Below are 24625 nucleotides of genomic sequence, written 5' to 3'. Positions count from 1 at the left end.
GTTTGTTTGCAATGTTGAAAGAAAAGGCTGGACCTGACTACGATGTTGAATTTACTGCCAGCTCTGGGTGGTTTAAACGATTCAAGAATCGTTATTCATTACATAATGTGAAGATGAGTGGTGAGTCTGCAAGTACTGATGTAAAGGCAGGGGAAGAACTTATGGAAACTCTAGAGCTGGTTCCTGAGGAGTTGGCTAAAGAGGAGCTGGAACTGGAGCAGAAACGCATAGCTGAAGAAGAGGTAAGAGAAAAGGAAACTGTGGGAGAAGAGGAGGAGGAATCCCCAAGAAAATTCACAGTGAAGGGTTTAGCAGAAGCTTTTACAGACCTCAGCAAGCTCCTTAAAAAGTTTGAAGACATGGACCCCAATACCGAAAGGTTTTTGTTAATAGAGAGGAATGTTCATAGTGCATTATCTGCTTACAAGCAAATCTATGATGAAAAAAAGAAACAAACCAAGCAAACCACCGTGGATATATTTCTGAAAAGAGTGATGCCTCCTCAAGAGCCTCAGGCAGGTCCTTCAGGAGGTGTTCCCGCAGAAGGCCCTGTTATCACAGGAGAGGACAGCTCCATGCGTGTTACTGCTCCTGAAGACTTTCCACAGTGGGACAAGATGTGAGCATGGAAGACAGCGACGATGATCCTGACCCTGTGTAGGCCTAGGCTCACGTGTGTGTTTGTGTCTTAGGTTTTAATGAAAAAGTTTAAAAGGTAAAAAAGAAAATTAAAAATTTTAAAAATAGAAAACTTACAGAATAAGGATATAAAGAAAGAAAATATTTTTGTACAGTGTACAGTGTGTTTGTGTTTTAAGAAAAGTGTTGTTACAAAAGTCAGAAAGTTAAAAAGATTTAAAAGTTTGTAGTTAGAGTAAGCTGTTAATTATTGAAGAAAGAAAATATTTTTTAATAAGTTTCATGTAGCCTAAGTGTACAGTGTCACAGAGTCTGCAGTAGCGCACGGTGATGTCCTAGCCTTCACATTCACTCACCACGCACTCACTACTCACCCAGAGCAACTCCCAGTCTGCAAGCTCCATTCATGGTAAGTGCCCTCTACAAGTGTACCATATTTTAGCTTTTATACCATATTTTTACTGTCCCTTTTGTATGTTTAGATTTGTGTAGATACATAAATGCTGACTATCGTGTTACAGTTGGCCTATAGTATTCAGTACAGTACCATGTTGTACAGGTTTGCAGCCCAGGAGCATTAGGTTATACCATGTAGCCTAGGTGTGTAGTGGGCTGTACCATCTAGTTCGTGTAAGGACCCTCTGTGATGTTCACACAATGACAAAATCACCTAATGATTCATTTCTCAGAACATATCCATGTTGTTAAGTGGCTAGTGACTATAATTGTTTTGGACTTAATAACACTTCTTACTCTCATCATTCTCCACCTTTTGTTGTTGTTCATTTTAGTAAATCCAAATGCCAGTTTTTAAATTTACAGTGAGAAATACACCTGAGGCTGAAGTACTCACTACCTACGCAGATCTACTGGGAAACCTCGTAGTATTAACTCAGGACAAGGGGCATCTATTAGATGAATTAAAGTTCACGGTGACCTCAGGCCCTGCCTGCAAGAGAGTGTGAAATGGGTAAATGTATCCATTCCCAAACTGAGGTTGATCTTACAAGTTCCACCAGAATCTGGGATAGGCTAAGTGTACCACACTTGAGCTCTGCTCAGAAGTAGCTCTGGAACCTTAAAGCAGGACCCAGGGATGGTTTCAGAGCAGCTGTGAACCCTCTTCAGACTAGATGAGAACCTCTTCACAGACTCTGGTTTTTCCAGCTCACTAAGGAATCCAAAGCCCCCAATGAATTAGGAGAGATAAAAAATGCTATAAGATGCAATGAGACTTTGTACATCCATAGTTTGATATTTTTCCTCAAAATTAACTTTACTTTTGGCATTGCATATCCAAAAAAGGTCATCACTCTTGGGTCCCAGGGTATGCATATCTTTGATTTTTACTAGATTAATGCCTGACTGTTTTCCAAAGAGGTTGTACCACCACTTGACTCTTAGCCAGTGTGATGGTTGCCTAGTGGTATCCCATTGTGTTTTAATTTGTGTTTTCCCGATTACTGTTGAAATTGACATCTTTTTATGTTTATTGGTCGTTCATTTTCCTCTTTTGTGAACTGCCTGTTCAAATCTTTGTTGTTTTAGTTTTTTTAACCCACATGTTGTATATACAAGTTTTAAAATAGCTGAAGAAATTGAACAAAGCAACCTTTTTGTCTTTTTTTAATAGTGAATCTTTTTTCCTACTCATTTTTCCATTGGATTATCTGCCTTGTCCTGTTGTTTTAGGTATTCTTTATAAATGAACCTGCCAGTAATTCTGTTTCGTATCTTCTCCCCAGATGCTTGTCTTTTCTCCTTTTGGTTTATGTGCAGAGGTTCTTAATACAGTTGAATTATCAGTATGTTGAAGAAAATCCTATATAGGAAAAATACGTTTCTGTATTCTAAGTTTTACTGTTTTGCCTTTCACATTTAGGTCTGTAATCCACATAAATTGACTTTTGTGTATTTTTTGAGAATGGGGATCTTTCAGACCTCTTGTGAAGTTTTATACTGTTCCTTGTAGTGGTTTTGCAAGTCTTTCATTAGATTTGTTCCTAGGTATATAGTATTTTAGGATGCCATTAAAAATGGTATTTTAAAGTTTGGTGTTGTTTTTATTATTTGCTAATATAAAGAAATGCAGTTGAGTTTTATCGATTTTCCTTTTTTTAATCTAGCAGTTCTGAATCTGTGTATCTTTTGGATTTCTGTGTACAAGGAGCAAGTTTTGGTTCTTTGCTATTTCCTTTTTTCTTGCCTTAATGCACTGGCTAAAAAATTCAGCACTGGCCGAGTAAAAATGGTGACGGTCATGAACACTGTTGTCTCATTCCAAATCTGAAATAATTCTTTCAAAGTTTTACCATTACATAAGATCTCTGCTATAGGAGTCTCTTTTGTTTCTTTAAACACTTTATCACATTGGAGAAATTCCTCTCTGTTTTCTGTTTGGCTACAAGTTTCATTGTGAATCAATGAGAAATTTTAACAATTCCGTCTAATGATAATTTTTCCCCTTTCCTATGTTAAAGTGGAAAATTACATTGGTTTATAGTGTTAAACCAATTAAACATTGTAGTGACATTATCTGTTTATATATTGCTAGATTCAGTTTGCTACTATTTGGTATCTGATTTTTCCGTCTATGTTTATGAGTAAGATTGATTGGTCTGTAATTTTTCTTTTGTACACATTCCTTATAGGGTTTTGGTATCAGAGTATTGGTATCTTTATAAATGAGTTGAGCACCCTTTTTTCCTGTTCTCCAGAAGATTTTGTAAGATTGGAATTATTTCTTCCTTGAATCTTCCGTAGAACTCTACAGTGAAAGTACCTGACCTAGAGTTTTAATGAGTTTTGGTAACTACAGTTTTTAGGAATTTATCGATTTCATCTAAAATTTTCACTTTTATTGGCGTAAATTTGTTGATAATATTTTATGTTCTGTGGAATCTGTAGTGATGTCTCCTTTTTCATTTCTCACACTGGTTATTTGTGTTCTCTATCTTTTTAAATTAGTATTGCCAAGGCTTTATTGGATCCTTCATTAATTGATTTATTCTTTATTTTGCTTTTTCTAACATTGGTTTTCATCGTTTCTTTTTTATTCTTTTTTTAAAGATTTTATTTTATTCTTTTTCTCCCCAAAGCCCCCCAGTACGTAATTGTATATTCTTAGTTGTGGGTCCTTCTGTTGTGGCATGTAGGGTGCCACCTCAGCATGGCTTGATGAACAGTGCCATGTCCATGCCCAGGATCCGAACCAGCGAAACCCTGGGCTGCCACAGCGGAGCACACGAACTTAACCACTCAGCCACAGGGCTGGCCCCATTTCTTTTCTAATAAATGCATTTAAGATATTTTCTTTAGCTCTATCCTGCAAGTTTTGTTATTAGTATTTCACAATCCAACATATTTATCAAATTTGTATTTTTTAACTTCTAAACATATGGGAGCTTTCTTTTTTTAAGATACTGATTCTTTGCATTATTGATCAGAAACTATGTTTTGTGTGTTAGTTCTTTGAAGTTTGCTGAGACTTGCTCTAAGCCTGGCCTGTACAGGGTGGCTGGCTTCCACTAAATTACCTTTCCCCACGGCTCCTGCCTGGGCTTTGATTTCTCTGTGAGGCTTTGGGAAGTAGGCTTTAATTTTTCAAGAATCTTCTATGCTTTTTTCCTCTGGATTATTATACTTCCTTCACTTTTGGTTGGATAATTTTTTTTGATACCTCTTAAAGTATGTATGTTTTACCTTGTTTTTGGTTGTTTTCACTGGGAAAATTGATGGAAATACGGGCCTGCCATTTGTTGGAAATCTCTGCTTATGTTTTCCATCCTTCTGCTTTCTGACCTGGTTTAATAGGTGAATTAAAAATTTCAGGCTACTTTTCATGAGCATTTGCAGTATGCCAGTCTCTGCTCTGGCTAGAAATGATGAACTGATAGAAAAGAGACTTGTTCCCCTCTTTAAGAAACTGAGTCTTTAAGGGAGAGGTTATTGAAAATGTATTTGCTTGAACTATTTTCCCTCATTGAATTTCAAAAGATTGTTCCTTTTAAAGTCAAGTTGGTTTCCTGGAATCTTTTTTGGTCTCTTTCCATAGTGTACTAACGAATCATGCTGTTTATGTTATACTCTGTACCCTGCCTGGTTTTTCATTTATGAAACTATTGAAAGGGTCTGCTTGACCGCAGCTCCCTGGCGGGTGGGGACAGAGCCTTGTCCATCTCAGGGAGTAGTAAAGGGCATGAGGGGCACACAATGACTGTTAGAATGAGTGAACCAGTGTAATTATATATGAAGAAAGACGAGCTCATCATGCCCAGGACTTGGGGGAGCAGCTGTACATAGAATCTGACATGGATTACCGACTTAAGGAGAATGTTAATGTCCGCACCAGTCTTCCTGGTATTCCTGGCAATGCTACAGCAAGAGTAATCTGTAATTGGATCATATGTGCAACTACTGGGTCTAAAGAGTAGCCTTTTGTGGGCACAGTGGTTGGAGATGGCTGTTTTTTCCAGTGGAACAATGTGTGATGCTGAGTGAGAAGGTCATCTAAAGCGAGCAGCTGTCTGTGCTCTCGGCTGGGTGAACCTTCTTAGAAGTGCCAGGGGTAAGCTTGTGTGGAGAGGACCCCAATGATTCCTGCCACTTGGTTCTGTCCCGTTGTTTCACCCAGGCTTATTGCCACAGTCCTGGAAGCCACCTAGAATGCCAGGCATTTTGTCCACTAGTAGAGGAAGGGCTTGTCCTCCACCGACCAGGAGCCTGTGACATGGGTGTCTGCACTTGGAGGTTTTCGGAGGCTCACCTATGCTTCCGAAACTCAAAGGGGCTTTGGGTGGCCGACTTGGAGTCAGAGTGCCCAGGTGTGAAAGGAAGCAGCACCAGATGTGCCTGCTGCAGGCTCTTCATTCTCCAGATGTCTCCACTTGTTTCTAAATGCGCTGACCTGTGGTTTATTCCGTAGTCAAAAAAATAGAAGCCAGACTAAAGGTGAAGTGGAATGTGTGGGTCTGATCTTGAGCCAGCTCGCCACAGTACTAACTCAGCTGTTCAGACCAGGGGACTGGTGAATTGGGTTGTTTTGATTTGGAGTTTTCTTTCTTTTAATGGCCTGTCAGCCAGGTGAGAGCCTCCAGAGCTTGTGTTGTGCCTGTTTCCGCCTGTGCACTCCTGCAGTCGACGTTTCTGAAGCCCTCATACTCTTCACCCTGCTGCCGTCTCTGTGCCCAGCAAGCACTGTGCCATCTGCAGGGTTACAGCCATGAGGAAGGACGTTCCAGAGCGTTTGCAGACACCTGTGGGGATTCCAGAATTTGACATGGCTCAGCTGCTGGAGGGAACGCCAGTGATAGCGTCTCCTGTCCGTCAGCTAGGAGGTGGCACAGGGGCGTGGAAAGGGCATGGAGCTGGGAGGCCATGCTGTGGTGCCATTCTTCTGCCCTTTGGGCAAGAAGCCTCATCTCTGAGCTCTACTTCTATTGAAGAATAGGGGAAAGTCACCACCAGTTAGGGAGGCTCTCTGGCCACCATGTCTTCATTCGTGCAGTAGTTATGTGTGGAGCAGTGGCACACATCGTGGGTGTTGAGACTAGGGAGCATGTGCACCTCCCTGGGGCTCTGTGTTCAGTTCTGGCCCTGAGTCTGGCACTGCCAGAGGCGAGCTGGGTCTGACTCAGAGCCTGGGAGACCCACCTCCCACACACTGGTTACTGGGGAGCCAGCAGTGTGACACTCGTTCCAGGTGTATCTAGATCTAACCAGTGGTCCATCTTGACAAAGGGAGGTGAAGGCAGTGCTGGAGGTCTGGAAAGCCAGGGTCATTGTTGCCAACAGCAGAATTTCCTTCTGATCCCGGCCAAATTCAGAGCTCCCTCCCCTTTTCTAGACTTCATATGCACAGCACCTTCTGCCAGCCCAAGCCTTTCTTCCAGTAAATATGGTCCTGATGATAAAGTTGACTGTCCCCTAGTTTCATAGTGTGATTGTGTCTTTCTTTTGTGTTATTCTCCTTTTTAAAAGAGGGCCTTCAGTAGCCCCACGTGTGGGTTACGTTCTCATCTGCAAAATGAAGATCTTTACGTTCAGACCTTCTTCCTTCCTGAGATGGCCATCTGTCCGTCAGGGTTCGGGTTGGAAAACTTAATCCACTCTAGTTGTTCTGAAGCAGAAGTGGGTTTTAATATATGTGAGGAGTTGCTTCATGATGTTGAAAAGGTTGGAGGAACAGGTTTCTAGGAATAAGTCCAACATCTCAGCTTTGACCCACTGTGGGAGCCACTACCTGCACTGATCTCTTTGGTTTCAAGGAAACACTACCACAGCCCCTTGCCAGGGAGGAGGGACCTGGGCTTAGGACATTGCATGCCCCCAGCTGTATCTGCCGGCAGCAACACCTACAGTAGCTGGAATTGGCCTCCACCTTCCTGCCCTCCAGATAGCATAAGTGTGTCTCATTGAGGGAGTTTAGTTCATGTCCAGAAACCCTGCTGCAAGGGAGTCACACTAGAGAGTTTAAACTTCCCACCTCTGCAGGGCAGGACAGTGTGCCCAAAGGAGGCAGCCCCCATGCCCCCTGCCGTGCCCCTGCCATAGGTGTCAGCCAAGGAGAGGTGGGCAGCAGGGCTTTCAGCAGCAGTCATGAGAGCTTTTCCGAAGTAGTCACACACGATGAGCAAGAGGGAAAGGATGTGCTGTTTGTGATACCATAGACAGGTAGTAGTAACTCAGTGGCAGAGCTGAAGTCACCTGGTTTGAAACTGTTAGAGCAGAATTAGCCTTACTGTGAGTTCTGAATAGTCAGGCAGTGGGCTTGTCAAGTTCTCATTAACTTTTGGAGGCCTCAAGAACACAATTGAATTGATCTCAGTCCTTGGTGTATGTCACTCTCATTACTCCCTGCATGGCCTGTTTTTGTTTGTTACTTAATTATTTTTAATAATGTATTAAGCACTGCACACCCTGTTCCCAATAAAGGCTCCATCTTTGGCAATAGCCTACATGGAGTAAGATTCTCTTGCTGGCTGTGTCGGCAAGGAGAGCATGTGGAGCTAGTCATGGGCTCTGTGTCCCTGGTGCCCTGTGGTGTAGTCGTTGTCTCATTTAGTCCTCACAACACAGTGGTGAGCTCTGGGCACTGGTGCCTCTGTTTTTCAGAAGAGGAAGTTGCCAGCTCCTGGAGGGTAAGTAACTTCCCCAGGTCACACGGCCAGCAGCTCCCAGAGACTCACTAAATGCCTGGGGGGCTGGAGCACAGCACGGCAGCTGCTGGGAGGCAGAGAGGTCTGGGGTGGGCCTGTCTGGAGAGAAGAGGCGTGTAGGCCTGCTGCAGCTGGGCACAGGCGGGGCCCTCTCCTTGGACCTGTCCATGCCATGTGGGGCTTGGCTGGTCCCCTAAGGACTTTGCATTTGAAACAGGAAATCCTTCAATTTTATCATTTAAGAGTTTTTAAAAATACAGAATATTTTATGTCAAACTGATTGTGTCTTTCTTTTCTGTTTTTCTCCTTTTTAAAAGATTGTTGACGGTGAGTGGTTTCCTCTCCTTTGTCAGTGGGTTTGGATGGAGAACTGACGTGGGTGAGGGGTGCATGTGCAGGCGTTGCCAGACCCATGGGTGCAGGAACGCCAGGTGGGAAGACACCTGTGGTAATGCCGGGTCACCGGCCTTCAGTCAGTCCTCTGAGCCTACTGAGGAGACTTCACACCCTCTTGCTGAGCTACAGTCCCACTGGATTTTGGAGAAAGCTGGCTGCCTTAGACTGTACCCACAGCTCTGGCACCTGTTCATGGCAGCAATGGGGGCTTCTCCTGGGAAGACAGGAGGGTGGCTTCTGAGGAGCTGGGGAGGACCTTCTGGGGTATGGCTGGGCATGGTAGCTGACTGTTCCTCCCTGGGGTGTGAGACTGGCCTTTCCCAGGTGGCAAGGAGGGTGGTGAGGGTGGTCCATTGGGAGGCCCCTGCCCTGAACATGGACTCACACCTTAGAAAGGAGGCGGCCAAGGAGGAATGCGAGGAGGCTACGCCAGGACCACGCTGACAGCTGTGTTGTGAGCAGTGATGACGAGGAGCTGTCCAGGGATAGAGACGTGTATGTGACCACCCATACTCCGAGAAACACCAGGGAAGAGGCAGCTACGGGACTCAGGTACCAGCCTGCCCACCACCCTGCTGCCACCATGCTGGGGACAAGCTCCCTCACCAAGAAGCCTCTGGCCATGTGGGACACTGTTGGCCCCCTGGAGTGGGAGTCGTTCTCTTCCCCCTTCTCCATTTCTCAGTGGAGAGGGTGGGGCAGGGGGCACGGTATTAAAAAAAACTGGACCTTCAGCAAGTGCTGTGAGCCGTCGGCTTGAGAAGGGCTTGTCAAAGCATCTGCCCAGAAGCTGGATGCAAGTGGGACCAGAGCTGTGCTTAGCTTTGGATCACTCCCACCATGACCAGGGTGTGCCAGGCACTGGCAGGGTGGGTGTGAATAGCCCCAGGTTGGTGGCACACTCCACCACCTGATGTGAAGAACAGACCCAGTGGCCCCCAGCCTCCTGCAGTAGGAGTGCTTGAGGCGTGCTAGCACATCCCTGCCCCAGACAGGGAGGCTGGAAGAGGGGACGTGGGGGAGCATAGGCTGGGGGAATGGGGGTGGACAGGGTGACTCAGGTTGTCTGCATCTTCTCTTGTTCCCATCTCTCTCCTCCCCATTCTCATGGCCTCCCCACCACAACCCCTCGGGGCAGCCGGCTTCCTGTAAGTCTCCCGGGTGCCTGTGCTAAGGCAGAGTCAGAGGAGGCTCTTGTAGGGAATATGGGCTGCTTATATGAAACCACTTAGAGTGAGTGATTGAATGTTTGAGTTTGCTGAGGAACTGACGTGAAGCACTGTGATTTTAGGCCCTCTGGTACTGTCAGTTGTCCGATCTGCATGGACGGGTACTCGGAGGTAAGCAAACCCAGCTTGTCTTCCCTGCTCCTGGTTTCCAGACTGCTTCAGTGAGAGAATTAGATGAGAGAGAATCTTCTCATTAGGTGGGATTTGACAACTTCGTTCTGTAGTCACCTGAGCTGGCACATGGCTTGTCACATTTGTGCGTGAAGGGAGAATGTGCCAACTTCTTGGGCCCTGCAGCCTTCAACTCAGGCCTATGTTCCCTGGGTTATTTGTGCAAGTTGGTCAGCCCTGTGTGTTCTCTGTCCTGGCCTAAGTAGGAGAACTGTCGCCCCTGAGCCCTCCAGGACTGCCCCACCATGTGTCCACACAGCAGCCCTGGATCTCACTAGGCCTATGGGTTCACGTGCCTTAAGTCCCTCAAACTGTTCTTGCCCGGAGACTGGCTCCTGCCTCTGCTTTTAGCTTCAGAGACACCACGGGTACTTGCCTGACTGAGACCTCAGAGCAGATGTTGTTGGTCCTGCAGACCGTCTCCCTGCTTTTCCCGCTGCAGCCCGTGGCCTTGCATTCCCTCTCACTCATCGTTTTGTGGATGGTCGGGAGTGGGATTCTCTGGGGACTGCTCCTCTGGGACAAGGGTAAACATGAAGGCTGTTCCTTTTTATATTTTCTAGATTGTGCAGAATGGACGTCTCATTGTTTCTACAGAATGTGGCCATGTCTTCTGTAGCCAGTGCCTCCGTGATTCCCTTAAGAATGCTAACACTTGCCCAACTTGCAGGAAAAAGATCAACCACAAACGATACCACCCCATTTATATATGAAGTGTTGAGAGCTGCTTAGGAGAGATGGATGGACAGGCAGCCAGCTTGGCTGGGTTCTCCACACAGCCTTACATAGGTTATCTGCCTCCAATTTCCTGAGCTCAAAGACTATTTTCAGAACCAACATCTGATATGTAAACTTTTCCCTTGTTTCCAACCCCCTCTTGGATCCTTTCATTACCTCCGGTGTGATGCTGTGGGGCTGGAGCCGGGACCCTCCCAGGCCAGGGTCTGTATCTCTGCTCCTCTGGGTGGTCCAGTTCCAGGGTAGGAGGGAGGGAGTCAGGCACATTGGAATTGAGAATTGTGGTTCCAGCCTCTTTCTGGAACCTGCACGTTTGCCAAGAAGTTTTCCCCATTTGGAAAGTTTGCCCCTGCTTCCTATTGGCGGTGTCGTCGAGGGGCTGGCCCTGGCCGGAGAGCGGAGCAGGTCCGCCCAGTTCTCCCAGGCGTGCTACCTCGTCCCCGGCGTCTGCCCACTACAGTGACCAAGCCAGACATCGTCCATCTGGCCCGAGGATCCCAGGTGCAAGCACGGCCCCAGAAAGACCAACCATTGGACTTGTTTTCTTCCCTTGAGAGTCAGAGGTCACCTGTGATTCTGCCTGCACCTTAGCATTGATGTGCAGGGATTTCTCCAGATCAAGAGAACCTCTGCAGGGCAATCCCCAGTTTCCTGAGAACGAAATGTGCAATAAAGCCCGTTCTTTGCCTCCTTTTCAGCAGCCCAGGGGATGTAGCACTGTTAGTGTCCCCTCAGAGGCCTCATGTTGCCTGTGGAGCAGTGCCTGTCCCACCCCATCTTGTTCACCACCTGTTCTCAGGAACTTTACCCATGCCCCAGAGTTCTTCACCTGGCATAGGCCATGCAAGGTAAACAGGGCAGGCACATGGTCAGGTGTCCTCTCTCTTTTCTGATAAAATCCATCCTGTGTTTGCCATATGTCCTCTGGTCCTCAGTCCCCACTGCCTAATGTCTACTCAAGCATAGATACTGGGAAGTGGTGGCAGTAATTGTGGCCTTATCAGCCACCTGTGTCCATGCTGTTGCCCAAGTTACAGCTGCCCTGTGTTTCCAAGAGCTTGGCCCACCTGACTTGGCTGGGCGCTGCCTTGGCTTTCTCACCCGCCCACACCAACTGACATTCATTTCAGAAGCTGCTCTTTGGGCTTTGGGCTTTGGGCTGCTCTGTAGGTTTTGGGTGGCAGAGTCTGGTGTCCTCTCCTCTCCAAGGGGCCCAGTTAGCACCCTCTGTTCACCTCCACAAGGGTGTGAGAGCCTCAGGTCCTCAAGGGGGCGACAGGGTGGTGCAGCCTGCCCCTAACAGCACAGGGCTGGGGGTGGCTAGTAGGGGAGGGGCCTCGCATTGCCAGCCTGCCTCCAACTCCTTCCTCAGAGGGCTTCAAGCCAAACCAACAGCCTTTTCATGTGAAACATCTTTAGAGTGGAAAAGGGGCCTCCTCTGGCTTTGCTAGCAATAACTGACCTTCAGTTTACCCTTCTGAAGGAGCAGGAACTTGGCACAGAATTCACTTTAAACGGGGCTGAAGGAGTGTTCCTCTATGTGAAAAGAAAATCATTTTACTCTTCATTTTGACTTTTTGACTGTTGGGCTCACTTCCAGTTAGTTTGAATGAAAGTACTAATTTTCTACTTGGAGTTGAGGAGGGCAGGACATCAGTTTTCATCAGTGTGATGTGCGGTGTGTCTGCCTTCCGGTTAGACATCATTGCCATGAAGTTCCTGCTGGGCTTCATGGAAACACTGTTTTGTTTCTGATGATACCCAGACTTCAGGAGCCAAGATGACCACGCAGCCAAAACCTCTTAAGTTTTATGCTTAAGGACAAATGATTAATCATAAAAGTTATATTCCTTCATACTAAATTGGGAAAAAATGTTTAGTTTCTAGTATTCAGAAACTGCGAAGTAGGAAAAGGTTGATATGGAAACAATCCCTTTCCCTTCCTCAATGTACATAGTTCAAATCTTTCTTTGTTACATTTAAACTATATCCGTGTATGTCAGTCTGTTTTGGACTCCTCTGCTAGTGTTACAGATGGAAATAAAACCATTAATTTGAATCAAATATCTTTTTCATACATTCATTTGCTCTCTGGGATCAATATCCCCCACCCTTTGCCCAAGGTCTGTGATTCCTGTCTGCCTCATGATGAGTGTATTTTGCGTCAGTGTACGGACCCAGAAACCAGTGGGTGAGAAGCCATCCTTGGAGCAGAACCACAGCTCCATGCCCTGGAATCCCTAATTGAGCAGAATCTTAACCTCAGTCCTAAGAATCGAGGTTGCTGTGGGGTTGTCTGCTCAGTTTGGCCAGCACCAGCACAGGAGAGGAAGCTCTGAGCAGCATGGACTCAGATTGACCTGGGAATCTGGCAGTACAGCCTCCCTGGCCCCACCACTCAGGCATGGGAGCGGGGGCCCGGGAATGCATGGTGTGCCAGTCAGGGTCCCAAGTGAGCAATGCCGGGGAAGCAGAAAAGGGGGAATGGGCTTGGGATTCCCAAGAGTAGGTGATGGCAGAGCTTGCCCTGTGCCTCCCTGCCCTTCTCTATGCATGTTGAGTGGTCCCTAGAGAGAGAAAAGGCTAATGTGTTGGGTGCCTGGGGCTCAGGCAAATGACAGTGCTAACTTTGAGAGGCCAACCTTCTGTTGGAGACATTGTTCAAACGCTGCTTCCTGTGTGTTTGCCACACTCCTGGTACGATGCTGGGCTCTGGTGAGTACTGAGAAACCTGGCTACATCGCTCCTGGCATGTACATTCATTGAGGGAGACTGTCCCCCAGGCCAGTGGAAAATCTAAACTGGTGAGGTACGGGAGTCGAGAGCAGGAGGGGGCGCTGAGTTGCAGTCCTCAAGGTCCAAAAAGTTATCTAGGGGAAGAGGAGAGGAAAGGGTCCAAGGGCCTGTGACAGGTGCTGAGAGAGACCTCCCTCCTGCACAGTAGGTCCTGCATGAGGCCTGACGGTGTGCCTGACCAGACACTTCCTGGGTGGCCATGCAGGGCCAGCAGAGTCCTTAACCCTGGTCCTGAAGCCAGGAGTCAGATGCGGCCTCCCTCCCAGGCCAGCCCAGAGAGGAGAGGAGAGCCTACGATTGGGTTGGAAGCTGCGGATGCACAGGCTGGCTCTGACCAAAGGGGCGCCTGAGGCTGGCGACAGAAGGGTTGTTTCCAGGTTTCTTAAGATTTCTGAAACTTAAATGCTGTCTGTCTTAACTACATCTTTTTTGTTGTCATAGAAATTTAACTTGTTTTTGCATATTGTGTGTCTAGTATCCTTGCCAAAGTCTCATTCTAATTTTGATTTTTGTTGAACTTTCTACATTCACATCTGCATCATCCGCATTGAACTGCTCCTTCCTAATTCTTGGAACTTTCTTCTTACCTTGCTGTTACCTCCAGTACCTCTATTACTGGTAGATGGTGTTGGTGAGCATTTTCACCAAGAAATAGTTAGCTAGAGGTTCTTGTTTTGTTTTTTGGGGTTCTTTTTGGTGAGGAAGATTGCCCCTGAGCTAACTTCTGTGCCAGTCTTCCTCTATTTTGTATGTGGGATGCCACCATGACATCGCTTGAGGAGCAGCATGTGGGTCCACACATGGGATCTGAACCTGCGAACCCTGGGCCACCGAAGCAGTGTGTGCGAACTTAACTATGCCACGGGGCTGGCCCCAGTGTGGGTTCTTGTTAGATAACTATCAGGTAAAGGAAGTTCCATTTCCAACCAGGAGGTAGGAATTTGTCTTTTATTTTTGTTTTATTTCGTCACAAATGGGTGTCTGACCTTACCAGTTCTTTTTCTATTGTGACATTATAGGATCTTCCCCCTTTAGTTAATGGAGTGTTACATTATTTGACTTTTTCCGGTGTACACCAGCCTTGCATATCTTCTAAAAATCCACCTTGTTCATGATGTTTTGTCTTTGTATATGTTGCTTACTTTATTATGCCAATATTTGTTGAGGGTTTTTTAAAATCCATGTTTATGAGTTGCTGCCTATCATTTTCTTACACCGTCTATGTTGGGTGTTGGTTTCGGTAAGGCTGGTTCCCTACAATGACACTAAGGAATATTCTCCCTGTACCCTGAGTCGCATTAGAGCTATTGTTTTAATTAATGAAAGATTTTGGAGTACTGTTTCAGTATTTTTAACGTATGAGAATAATTCACATTTTTAAGTCAGTTTTTTAAGTTACAGTTTTCTGGGAATTTATACTTTTCGTCTCTACAAGTTTTCGGCATAAAGTTGTTTATAATATCCTCTTATAAACTAATTGATCTCTGCAGCATCTTTTTATCAATATTAACTTATGCCTTCCCTTTTATTTTTACTGAGTTTTGTCAGAGACTTGTCAATTTCATATTCTGTATATGTTAATTCCAGTGTCCAAAGTCTTTGTGGGTCCTACTCTGAAGTGTGTTTTTCCTGCTGGCTCTCACTGATGATGACTTCCTTCTTTGTGTGTTTTATGAACTTTTTTCTCCTTTACTTTGAGCCCATGTCAACTTGGCACATTATCTGACAATTCTTTGAGACCTGGATTGAAGGTGGGTTTCTCCAGAAAGTATTTGCCTTTGCCTTTATGAGATATTTAAGGTTGTTACCAACTCAAGGCCACTATATTTGTTTGTTACACTGTGAAATACAGCACACAAAAAAGCACACTTCACTGAATTACCTCAAAAGTACAGCTCAATTAATTACCATAAAGCAAATGGCCATGAAACAACCAACTGCAACAAGAAACAGAACCTTGCCAACAGCTTTGAAGCCCCTTGTCCTACCTCCCAGCCCATACACTCTGCCTTCTTCCACAAGGTAATTGCTGTTCTGACTTTTATGGAAATTACTCCTTTGACTATAATTACAGTTTACCAAAACACACAACCCTAATCACATAATTTAGTTTTGCCCGTTTGAACTTTAAATAGATGGGGTCATTCAATATGTATTTTTTGAAGGGGAGGTTGCCTTCTATTGCTCACTATGTGTATGAAATTCACTCACATTGTGTAGTTTATTTTCCTTGCTGTATAGTATTTCATTAGATGAATATGCTTCAGCTTATCCATTCTTTCAGTCACTTAACTTTCTTGGCTATTAATAGCCAAAAGTGAAGATTCTGTATGTCTCTCTTGGTGCACTTTTGCTCATATACTTGTTAGGCATATACTTAAGTATGAAATTACTGGGTTATAGGGTATGAACATTCAAGAAAACTCTCAAATACTTGGAAATTAAACAACACGCTTTTATTTTTTTTGAAGATTTTATTTTTTCCTTTTTCTCTCAAAGCCCCCCAGTACCTAGTTGTGTATTGTTTAGTTGTGGGTCCTTCTGGTTGTGGCATGTGGGATGCCGCCTCAGCATGGCTTGACGAGCAGTGCCATGTCCGCGCCCAGGATCCGAACCGCCGAAACCCTGGGCCGCCAAAGCAGAGTGTGCGAACTTAACCACTCAGCCACGGGGCCGGCCCCCAAACACCACACTTTTAAACAACCAATGGGTCAAAGAAGAAATCACAAAGGAAATTAGAAAAATATTTTGAAAGGAATGAACATGAGAACACAACATACCAAAACCTCAGGGGTGCAGTGAAAGCAGTGCTTAGGGGGATATTGATAGCTATAAATATCTACCTTAAAACAAGATTAAATCAGTAACCTAATTGTATGCCTTATGGAACTAGAAAAAGAAGAGCAAACTAAACCCAAAATGAGCAGAAGGAATGCAATAATAAAGATCAGAGCAGAGATAAATGAAAAAGAGAAAATCAAGGACACCAAAAGTTAGTTCTTTGAGAAGATCAACAAAATTGACAAACTGTTAGCTAGATTGACTAGGAACAAAAGAGAGAAGACTCAAATAGATCAAGAATGAAAGGACGTCACTGAACTTCATAGAAAGAGGATTATAAGAGACATCTGTGAACACCTATATGCCAGCAGATTGGATAACCTACATGAAATGGACCAATTCCTAGAAGCACGAACTACCAAAACTGACTCAAGAACAAATAGAAAATATGAGTAGACCTATAAGAAGTGAGATTGAGACATTATTCAAAACCCTAACAAAGAAAAGCCCAGGACCAGATGGCTTCACTGTAAATTCTATCAAATACTAAAGAAAGAATTAACACTAGTCTTTTTCAAATTCTTCCCAAAAAAATTCAAGAAGAAGAGGGCACACTTCCTAACTCATTCTATGAGGTCAGTATTATCCTGATACTGAAGCCACTAAAAGACACTACAGGAAAAGAAGACTGCAGAGTAATATCTCTTATGAATATAAATGAAAGAAATCCTCAACAAAGTGCTAGCACTCCAACTTAAGCAGCATATTTAAAGGATTATACACCATGATCAAGTGGATTTTTCTCCAGGAATGCAGGAGTGGCTCAACCTATGAAAATCAATGCTATATACCACATTAATAGAATGTAGGGAGAAAAAATAACATGATCATCCTGACTGATGCAGAAAAAGCTTGACAAAATCCAACATCTCTTCATGATAAAAACACTCAACAAACCAGGAATAGAATGAAAGTGTCTCAACATAATAAAGCCCATATATGAAAAGCCCACAGCTAACATTCTCAGTGGTGAAAGACTGAAAGCTTTACCCCTGAGATCAGGAACAAGGCAAGGATGCTCACTTTCATCACTTCTATTCAACATAGTACTGGAAGTTATAGCCAGAGGAATTAGACAACAAAGAAAGAAAAGTCATCCAAATTGGAAATGAAGAAAGGAAAGTATCTGTTTGCAGATGACATGATCTTCTATGTATAAAACCCTAAAGAATCCAAAATACACACAACTGTTAGAGCTTAAAAATGAATTCAGCAAAGTTGCAAGATACAAAGTCACAAATCAGTTATATACAATATCAATTAAAATCTGAAATTAAGAAAATTCCATTTTCAATAGCATCGAAAAGAATAAAATATGTAGGAATAAATTTAACCAAGCAGGTGGAAAATTTTTCACTGAAACATCACTGAAAGAAATAAACCTAAATAGAAAGACATCCTGTGCTCATGAGTTGGAAGAGTTGATATTAAGATGGCAATATTACCCAAAGCAATACACAGAATCAACACAGTCCCTACCAAACCCCAGTGGCAATTTTTACAGAAATGGAAAAACCTATCCTAAAATTTTTATGGAATTTTAAAGGACCCAAGATAGCTAAAACAATCTTGAAAAAGAACAAAGTTGAAGACTCACTTCTCAATTTGAAAACTTATTATAAATGTACAGGAATCAAAACAGTGTGGTGCTGGGCCCGGCTCCGTGGCCAAGTGGTTAAGCTCGCACGCTCCGCTGCGGCGGCCCAGCGTTCAGATCCTGGGCAAGGACATGGCACTGCTCGTCAGGCCACGTTGAGACGGCGTCCCACATCCCACAACTAGAAGTACCAGCAACTAAGATATACAACTGTGTACAGGGGGGGTAGGGGGAGATAAAGCAGAAAAAAAAAAAAAAAAGATTGGCAACAGTTGTTAGCCCAGGTGCCAATCTTTAAAAAACAAACAAACAACAAAAAACAGTGTGGTGCTGGCATAAGGACAGACATATAGAGCAATGGAATAAGATTGAGAGCCCAGAAAGAAACCCTCACCTCTGTGATCAAATGATTTTCGACAAGGGTTTCAAGACCATTCAATGAAGAAAGAAAAGTGTCTCTAACAAATGGTACTTGGAAAATTGGATATTCATATGCATAAGAATGAAGTTAGATTTTTAAGCCATATGCAAAATTAGTGTAAAATGGATCAAAGAACTATATTTAAGAGCTAAAACTATAAAATTCTTAGAAGAAAACAAGCAAACATTCATGACCTTGGATTTGGCAATAGTTTCTTAAATATGACACCAAAAGGAAAAATGGATAAATTTGACTTCATTAAAATTAATTTTTGTGCATCAAAGGACATTCTTAGGGGCTGGCCCCATGGCCCAGTGGTTAAGGTTGTGTGCTCTGCTTCGGCGGCCCAGGGTTGCGCTGGTTCGGATCCTGGGCACGGACATGGCACCGCTCATCAAGCCATGCTGAGGTGGCATCCCACATACCACAAGTGGAAGGACACACAACTAACAAATATATACAACTATGTACCGGGGGGCTTTGGGGAGAAAAAGGAAAAATAAAAAAAATTTTTTAAAAAAAGGACACTCTTAAGTGAATGAAAAGACAACCCACAGAATGGGAGAAAATATTTGCAAATCTGATAAGGAACTAATAGCTGGAATATATAAAGTTCCCATACAACACAAGAAGAACAAAAAAATGAGGAAACCCAATTTAAAAATTGGCAAAGGACTGAAATAGATATTTCTCCAAAGAAGAGATATAAATGGCCAATAAGCACATGAAAGGAGCTCAACGTCATTAGTCATGAGTGAAATGTAAATCAAAACCACAAAGAGAAGGCTACTTCACACCCATTAAAATAGCTTTTATCAAAAACACAGAAAATAAATGTTGGCAAGGATGTGCAGAAATTGGAACCCTTGTACATTGCTGGTAGAGATATAAAATGATGAAGTTGCTCTGGAAAACATTTTGGTGGTTTCTCAAAAAGTTAAATACAGAATTACCATACAACCCAACAATTTCACTCCTAGGTAGATGCCCAGAAGAATTGAAAGCAAGGACTCAAATAGATACTTGTACACCAATATTCATAGCAACATTATTCACAGTACCCAAAAGGTGGAAACAACCCAAATGTCCATCAACAGACGAATGGATGAGCAAAATGTGATATATCCATGCAGCAGAATAGTATACAACTTAAAAAGGAATGAGGGGCCGGGCCCCGTGGCCGAGTGGTTAAGTTCGTGAGCTCCGCTTTGGCAGCCCAGGGTTTCACCGGTTCGAATCCTGGGAGGACATGGCACTGATCATCAGGCCATCCTGAGGCGGCGTCCCACATGCCACAACTGGAAGGACCCACAACTAACAATACACAACTATGTGCCGGGGGGCTTTGGGGAGAAAAAGGAAAAAAATAAAATATTAAAAAAAAAAAAGGAATGAAATTCTGATACATAACTTACAACATGGATGAACCTTAATAACATTATGCTAAGCTAAATAAGCTAGACACAAAAGTACAGATGTTCTATGATTCCACTTATATGAGGTGCCTAGAACAGACAAATTCATAGAGACAAAGTAGAATAGAGGATACCAGAGGCTGGAGTTAGAGGGAAAAGGAGAGGTATTGTTTAATGAGCACAGTGTTTCTGTTTGAGATGATGAAATGTTCAGGAAATGGATAGTGATGATGATTGCATAACATTGTGAATTGCCACTGCATTGTACAATTGAAAGGAATTAAAATGGTAAATTTTCCATTATATATTTTAGCACAATTTTTAAAAATCTTGTTACATAAATTAACCCATTTATTATAGGCTAGCATACTCTGATTTCTCTTCAGATCATATAAATCTTTCATCTTATTATAGGCTGGCAATGATCCAAATGGTGAAGCTTCTACTGATCTTTCAATTCCTTCAGTCTTTTGATGGCCAACTTTACTGTGACAGCAGAAGTGATGGTGTCGGTCCAGTCACCACCGGCTGCCAGTTTTACAGAGGAACCACAGTGCCAGATCCCCACAGCTCATCTCTTCATCTTGGTTTTGCCACAGAAGGAGCAAGTCTTCTTGGCATGCTGGCTGATTTCAATTTTCTTCACCATTTTCCTGAGGGAGGTACCATAACGGGTCCGGTATTTACTGACAATTCCAACCTTGGTGCATTTAGCTATGTCGCTGCAAACTAAGTCCAAGCCCAGAGACTACCACAATTTTTTAAAATGAAAACAGGGACACAATAGTACCAAATAGTGTTATCATTCATGTCTCTATGTCTATAGATATGTAATTCCATATGTATATATATATATTCCATTTATGTATAATATATTTGGTCTTTATTCCTTTCTTCATTTCCATCTGGAATAATTTTCCTTCTACTCAAAGAACTTCCTTTAGTATTTTCTTTTAGTAAATTCCTTCTGGCAATAAATTCTATTTTCGTTAATCTGAAAATGCCATTATTTTACTTTCTTTCTTGCCTGATATTTTTTTTCTGAGTAAAAAATTATAAATTGCTGTCTAATATGGTTGCCATGAGCCACATGTGGCTACTGAGCACTTGAAACATGGTGAATCCAAATGGAGAGAGGCTAGAAATATAAAAAACACATACAGGATTCCAAAGGCTTAGTATGAAAACAAAAAGTAGAAGATATCTTGCTGATAATTTTTATACTGATTACATTTTAAATTCATGATATTTTGACTATGTTGTGCTAAATAAAACATTAAGATTTTTTAAAATTATAAATTGGCAGGGTTTTTTTTTTTCCAGTTACTCCATAACATTCTATTGTCTTCTAGTTTCATTTCTGTTGCAGTCAGCTGTCACATACTTTGGAAGATACGTGAATGTTTTCTCTGGCTGATTTTCTCTTTGTCTTTTTTTTTAGCAGTTTGATAATGACGTGCTTTGGTGTGGTTTTGCTTGTATTTATCATGCTCGGGGTTTATGGAGATTCTTTAAACTGGAGGTGGATATTTTTCATCAGTTTTGGAGAATTCTGCTTATGTGGCTTCTCTCTTCCTGCCTTTCAGGACTCGAATTACACATATGTTAGACCTTCAACTGTGTCTCACACATTTCTTATTCTCTTTTTTGTTTTATCAATTGTTTTTTCTCTCTGTGCTAATTAGGATGTTTTATATTGAATTATCTTCCAATTCAGTAATCCTCTCCTGTGCTGTGTCTAATCTGCTGTTAATCTATTGATTTCTTTAGTTATTTTACTTTTCAGTTCTAGTTAATTTTCTTATACATTTCAATTCTCCACCCTTTCATCTGTTTTTTAAACCTTTTTCTCTACTTTCTCAAACATGTTAATTGTAGTTATTGTATATTCTGTGCCTACTAACTCCAACATGTGACTCACCTATGGGTTTGTTTTTGTTGTCTTTTTTCTTTTTATTTCCAGTCAAATGGCCCTGTGTCTTGACATGCCTAGACATTTTTAATTGAAAGCTGAACTTGTGCATAAAAAACTGTAGAGGGGCTGGCCCCATGGCCTAGTGGCTAAGTTCGGTGCACTCCACTTCGGTGGCCCAGGTTCAGTTCCCGGGGGCAGACCTACACTACTTGGCAGTGGCCATGCTGTCGTAGCGACCCACATACAAAATAGAGGAAGACTGGCACAGATGTTAGCTCAGGGCCAATCTTCCTCAGCAAAAAAACCCAAAATTGTAGAGGCTACAGATGAGCACTTCCCCTGCTAGGCAGATAGAGCAGGTGCTGATCGCCTTAATCTGATCACACAGCAAGCCGTGTTAAGGCTGTGCTGCGGTTTGGTAAGGTTCTGTCTACCGCTGGTTCACTTCCCACTTTTAGGCTACCATTAAAGGATTCCCACTGAGCACCAGAGCACCTCTCTCTGTTAGCCCTGATCTATAATCCTTGTCTTCTCAGCTAGATGAAATTGCCAGAACCTCTACTCTACTTTTCAGGGTCTTTCTGATTTGTTTCTTAGGTTCCTGCCTGCAGAGTGTGAGAATTTGGCAATGTCTTGAGGGAAAAACTGTCAGGCTCAGTAACCCTCCATGGTTCCTAGCTGCATTTAGAATAAAACCCGACCTCCTTATGGAGGCCTGCAGCTTCTGCCATTTCATTTGCTCCAGCCACAGTGGCTTTTGTAGGTTCCTGGGACATGCTGAGTTTTTCCCTGCTCCAGAGTCTTGCACTGCTGAAGGTCCTTTGCTCTGAGAGTGACTGGCTCTGGCTCAGCTCGCCTCCTCAGAGAAGCTTCCCTTGTCTCCAGCCCCAAGAGGAACTCTAGACTGTACCACCCTGCTCCCTTGGAGCCTAAAAGTCACACATGAGCCACACCTGAGTTGGAATCTGGGCCCTGCCTCTGACTACTTGGGTAACTTTGGGCAAATCCCTTAACATCTGTGAACTTCAGTTTCTCATTCATAATACAGAGCTAACGGTGCCTATCTCAAGAGTGGTTGTGTGGATGAGACGAGACGATATAGCAGCAGGAAGAGCAGCTGGTGCATAATTGCTTGACAAAAGGTCATTATTATGTCATTCATTCATCCAGCAAACACTGGACACCAGGTGTGTGCCCAGCCCTTGCTTGGCAGGAGCTGGGATTCAGAGATGCATGAGGCAGGCACTCCCATGCTCTCCCCCTGTCCCCTAAGACTTCCCTGGGGACACTGGTGAACATCAAGAATCCCAATGCAGTGCCAATGTGCTATGACAAGGGAAAGCACAGGGGCTATGAGAGAAGGGAGTGTCTGACTGAGCCTGTGAGGGTGGGGGGCAGCCCAAGACATTGCCCACCCAAAGGAGTGCTAAAGGAGGAGAGCCAAGCAGGCATCCCCACCCACTCTCTCAAATTCCACTTCCAGCAGCAGGGTCATCCAAAACCCTCCAGTAGGGACAAGGGGCCTTTATTCTGCCGAAAACGTGGAGTCTCTGAAGGGCTTTAATCAGATTGATTTGATCATATTAGCCATTCTGGCTGAGACATGAAGAATGAGTCAAGGGATTAGAAGGCCGTGGCTGCAGCTGGGGTAAGGGTTACGGTGAGGCAATGAGACACACACGGGCGGGCCCAAAGCTAACGGTTGTGGGGCCCAGGAAAGGGTGCAAAGGAAGGCCCTTATGCCATAGGTCCCAGGGCCGAGCTCCGCTGCATCTCGGCCCTGTTATCACCCATGGAACCAAACAGTGGAAAATACGTCTTTTGTGTCTCGGTGTTTGTGCTAAGTGGGGCCCTCTAGAACGCAAGGCCCAGGGAAGGGACACCTCTCGTCCGGGTCTAGCGGCGGGACTGTACCTTGGGCTTGCTGATGATGGGCAAGACGCCCCAGGAAGGTGGAGGGTCCAGGAGGAGAGGCTGTTTCTGACCTGGGCGTCAGAGGCCCTGGGGGGCCGGGAGCGCTGGAAGGCCAGGGAGGGTCTGACCGGGTTCATGGCCTGTGAGGTGGGGGAATGCCAGGTCGTGAGAAATGGCTAGACCGTCCCAGGACCTTGCAGGGTCGCAAGACACGAGGAGCCCTGGACGACGGCCGAACCGGGATGCAGGAAGAGATGAGCTCGGGAAGGACGCCTCTAGGCCAAGGGGTTCCAAGCTAACGGACGGGTCTGCGGTGCCGGCCTGGCTCCCGGCGGCTCCACCGCGCAGGGCAGATCCCGACACGCTGGCGGCCGGGGGCTCTCAGAGCTGTTCCGTGCTCGGCTGGGCCCAGCGCTTTCCAAGCGCCCTCCGGAACCCCACCCAAGCCCACGAGGCAGGTCATTCTCGTCTCCATTGAGTCACCTGGACTTGAGCTAGGGGACCTGCCCAAGGTCACAGGGCCAGCAAGTAGGGGAGGCGGATTCGAACCCGGAGCCGGACCAAGGTCGCCGGGAAAGAGTTGGGGCTGCCGGCCTGGTGCATCCCGAGGGCCGGGTCGGCCTGCAGCACCAGGCCGGCGGGGGCGCGGGCCGCGGGGGCGTCTGGGTGCTTGTCAAAGAGGCGGAACTCCTCGCCTCCAGTCTTGTAGTTCGCGCACCGCGGGCGATGCGGCCTCGCGCCGGCCCGGCCCCTCATCCTGACTACAACTCCCAGAAGGCTCCGCGGCGTGGGCGGGGCCGGGCGGCGCGGAGCGCGGCGGTGATGTCACCGCTGCATCCAGCTTCCCCGCCTGGGCCCCTCGCAGCGCCGGGGCGCTCGGCCGCGCGCGGCCTGACGGGAATCGTGGTCCTCCCTCCGGGCGCCCCCAGCGGCGGAGCGGGCCGTGCGGACTCCAACTCCCGGCGTGCCCTGCGCGCCGGCGCACGTTAACGGAGGGAGGGGGAGAGGGATGGGGAGGCGGGGGGAGCGGCGCTGGGAGGGCGGAGTAAGGCGGGGGGAGGGCGCCCACACCCCTCCCCCTCCCCGCCGCTCCTTCCCCCTCCCCCGACGTAAACTGGGATCCCTTTCCCCTTGTGTCCGCCATATTGGACTGTAACTCTGGTCAGCGGCGGCGCCGGGCCCGGTGGACTCGCCGTTCCTCCCGCCCAGCGGCCTCCCCGCAGCTCCCGCCCGCCCGCCCGGCCATCCCCGCCCGGAGGCGACCCCGCGCAGCGCCCCCCGCCCTCGGCCGGCCGGAGCGCCCCGCCGCCGCCTCAGCCTCCCCGCCTTCCCCGCCCTCCGCCGCCGCCCGCGGCCCCGCGCCCGCCCCGCGCCCTCTCCCCGCCCGCCCGCCATG

General features: G+C 45.5%; 1 protein-coding gene across 4 annotated transcripts in view; it reads left to right on the top strand.

Moving 5' to 3' along the window:
* Positions 1 to 12394, top strand: part of RNF4 (ring finger protein 4) — a 34097-nt gene extending 21703 nt beyond the window's left edge. For 3 of the 4 annotated variants that reach the window (XM_046655861.1, XM_046655865.1, XM_046655862.1), the window contains 4 exons: positions 8114 to 8123; positions 8585 to 8744; positions 9484 to 9532; positions 10156 to 12394. In XM_046655861.1, the coding sequence (XP_046511817.1) occupies positions 8114 to 8123; positions 8585 to 8744; positions 9484 to 9532; positions 10156 to 10305 (369 nt within the window). In that variant the 3' untranslated portion in view covers positions 10306 to 12394. The remainder of the gene's footprint in view (positions 1 to 8113; positions 8124 to 8584; positions 8745 to 9483; positions 9533 to 10155) is intronic. The other variant, XM_046655863.1, reaches the window with a different exon arrangement.
* The last annotated feature ends 12231 nt before the right edge of the window (positions 12395 to 24625 follow it).

Source organism: Equus quagga, chromosome 3 (assembly GCF_021613505.1).
Source record: "Equus quagga isolate Etosha38 chromosome 3, UCLA_HA_Equagga_1.0, whole genome shotgun sequence".
In the NCBI taxonomy this organism is placed as follows: domain Eukaryota; kingdom Metazoa; phylum Chordata; class Mammalia; order Perissodactyla; family Equidae; genus Equus; species Equus quagga.
The sequence above is the reverse complement of the archived record's forward strand: the minus strand, read 5'-3'. Positions and strand labels throughout refer to the sequence as shown.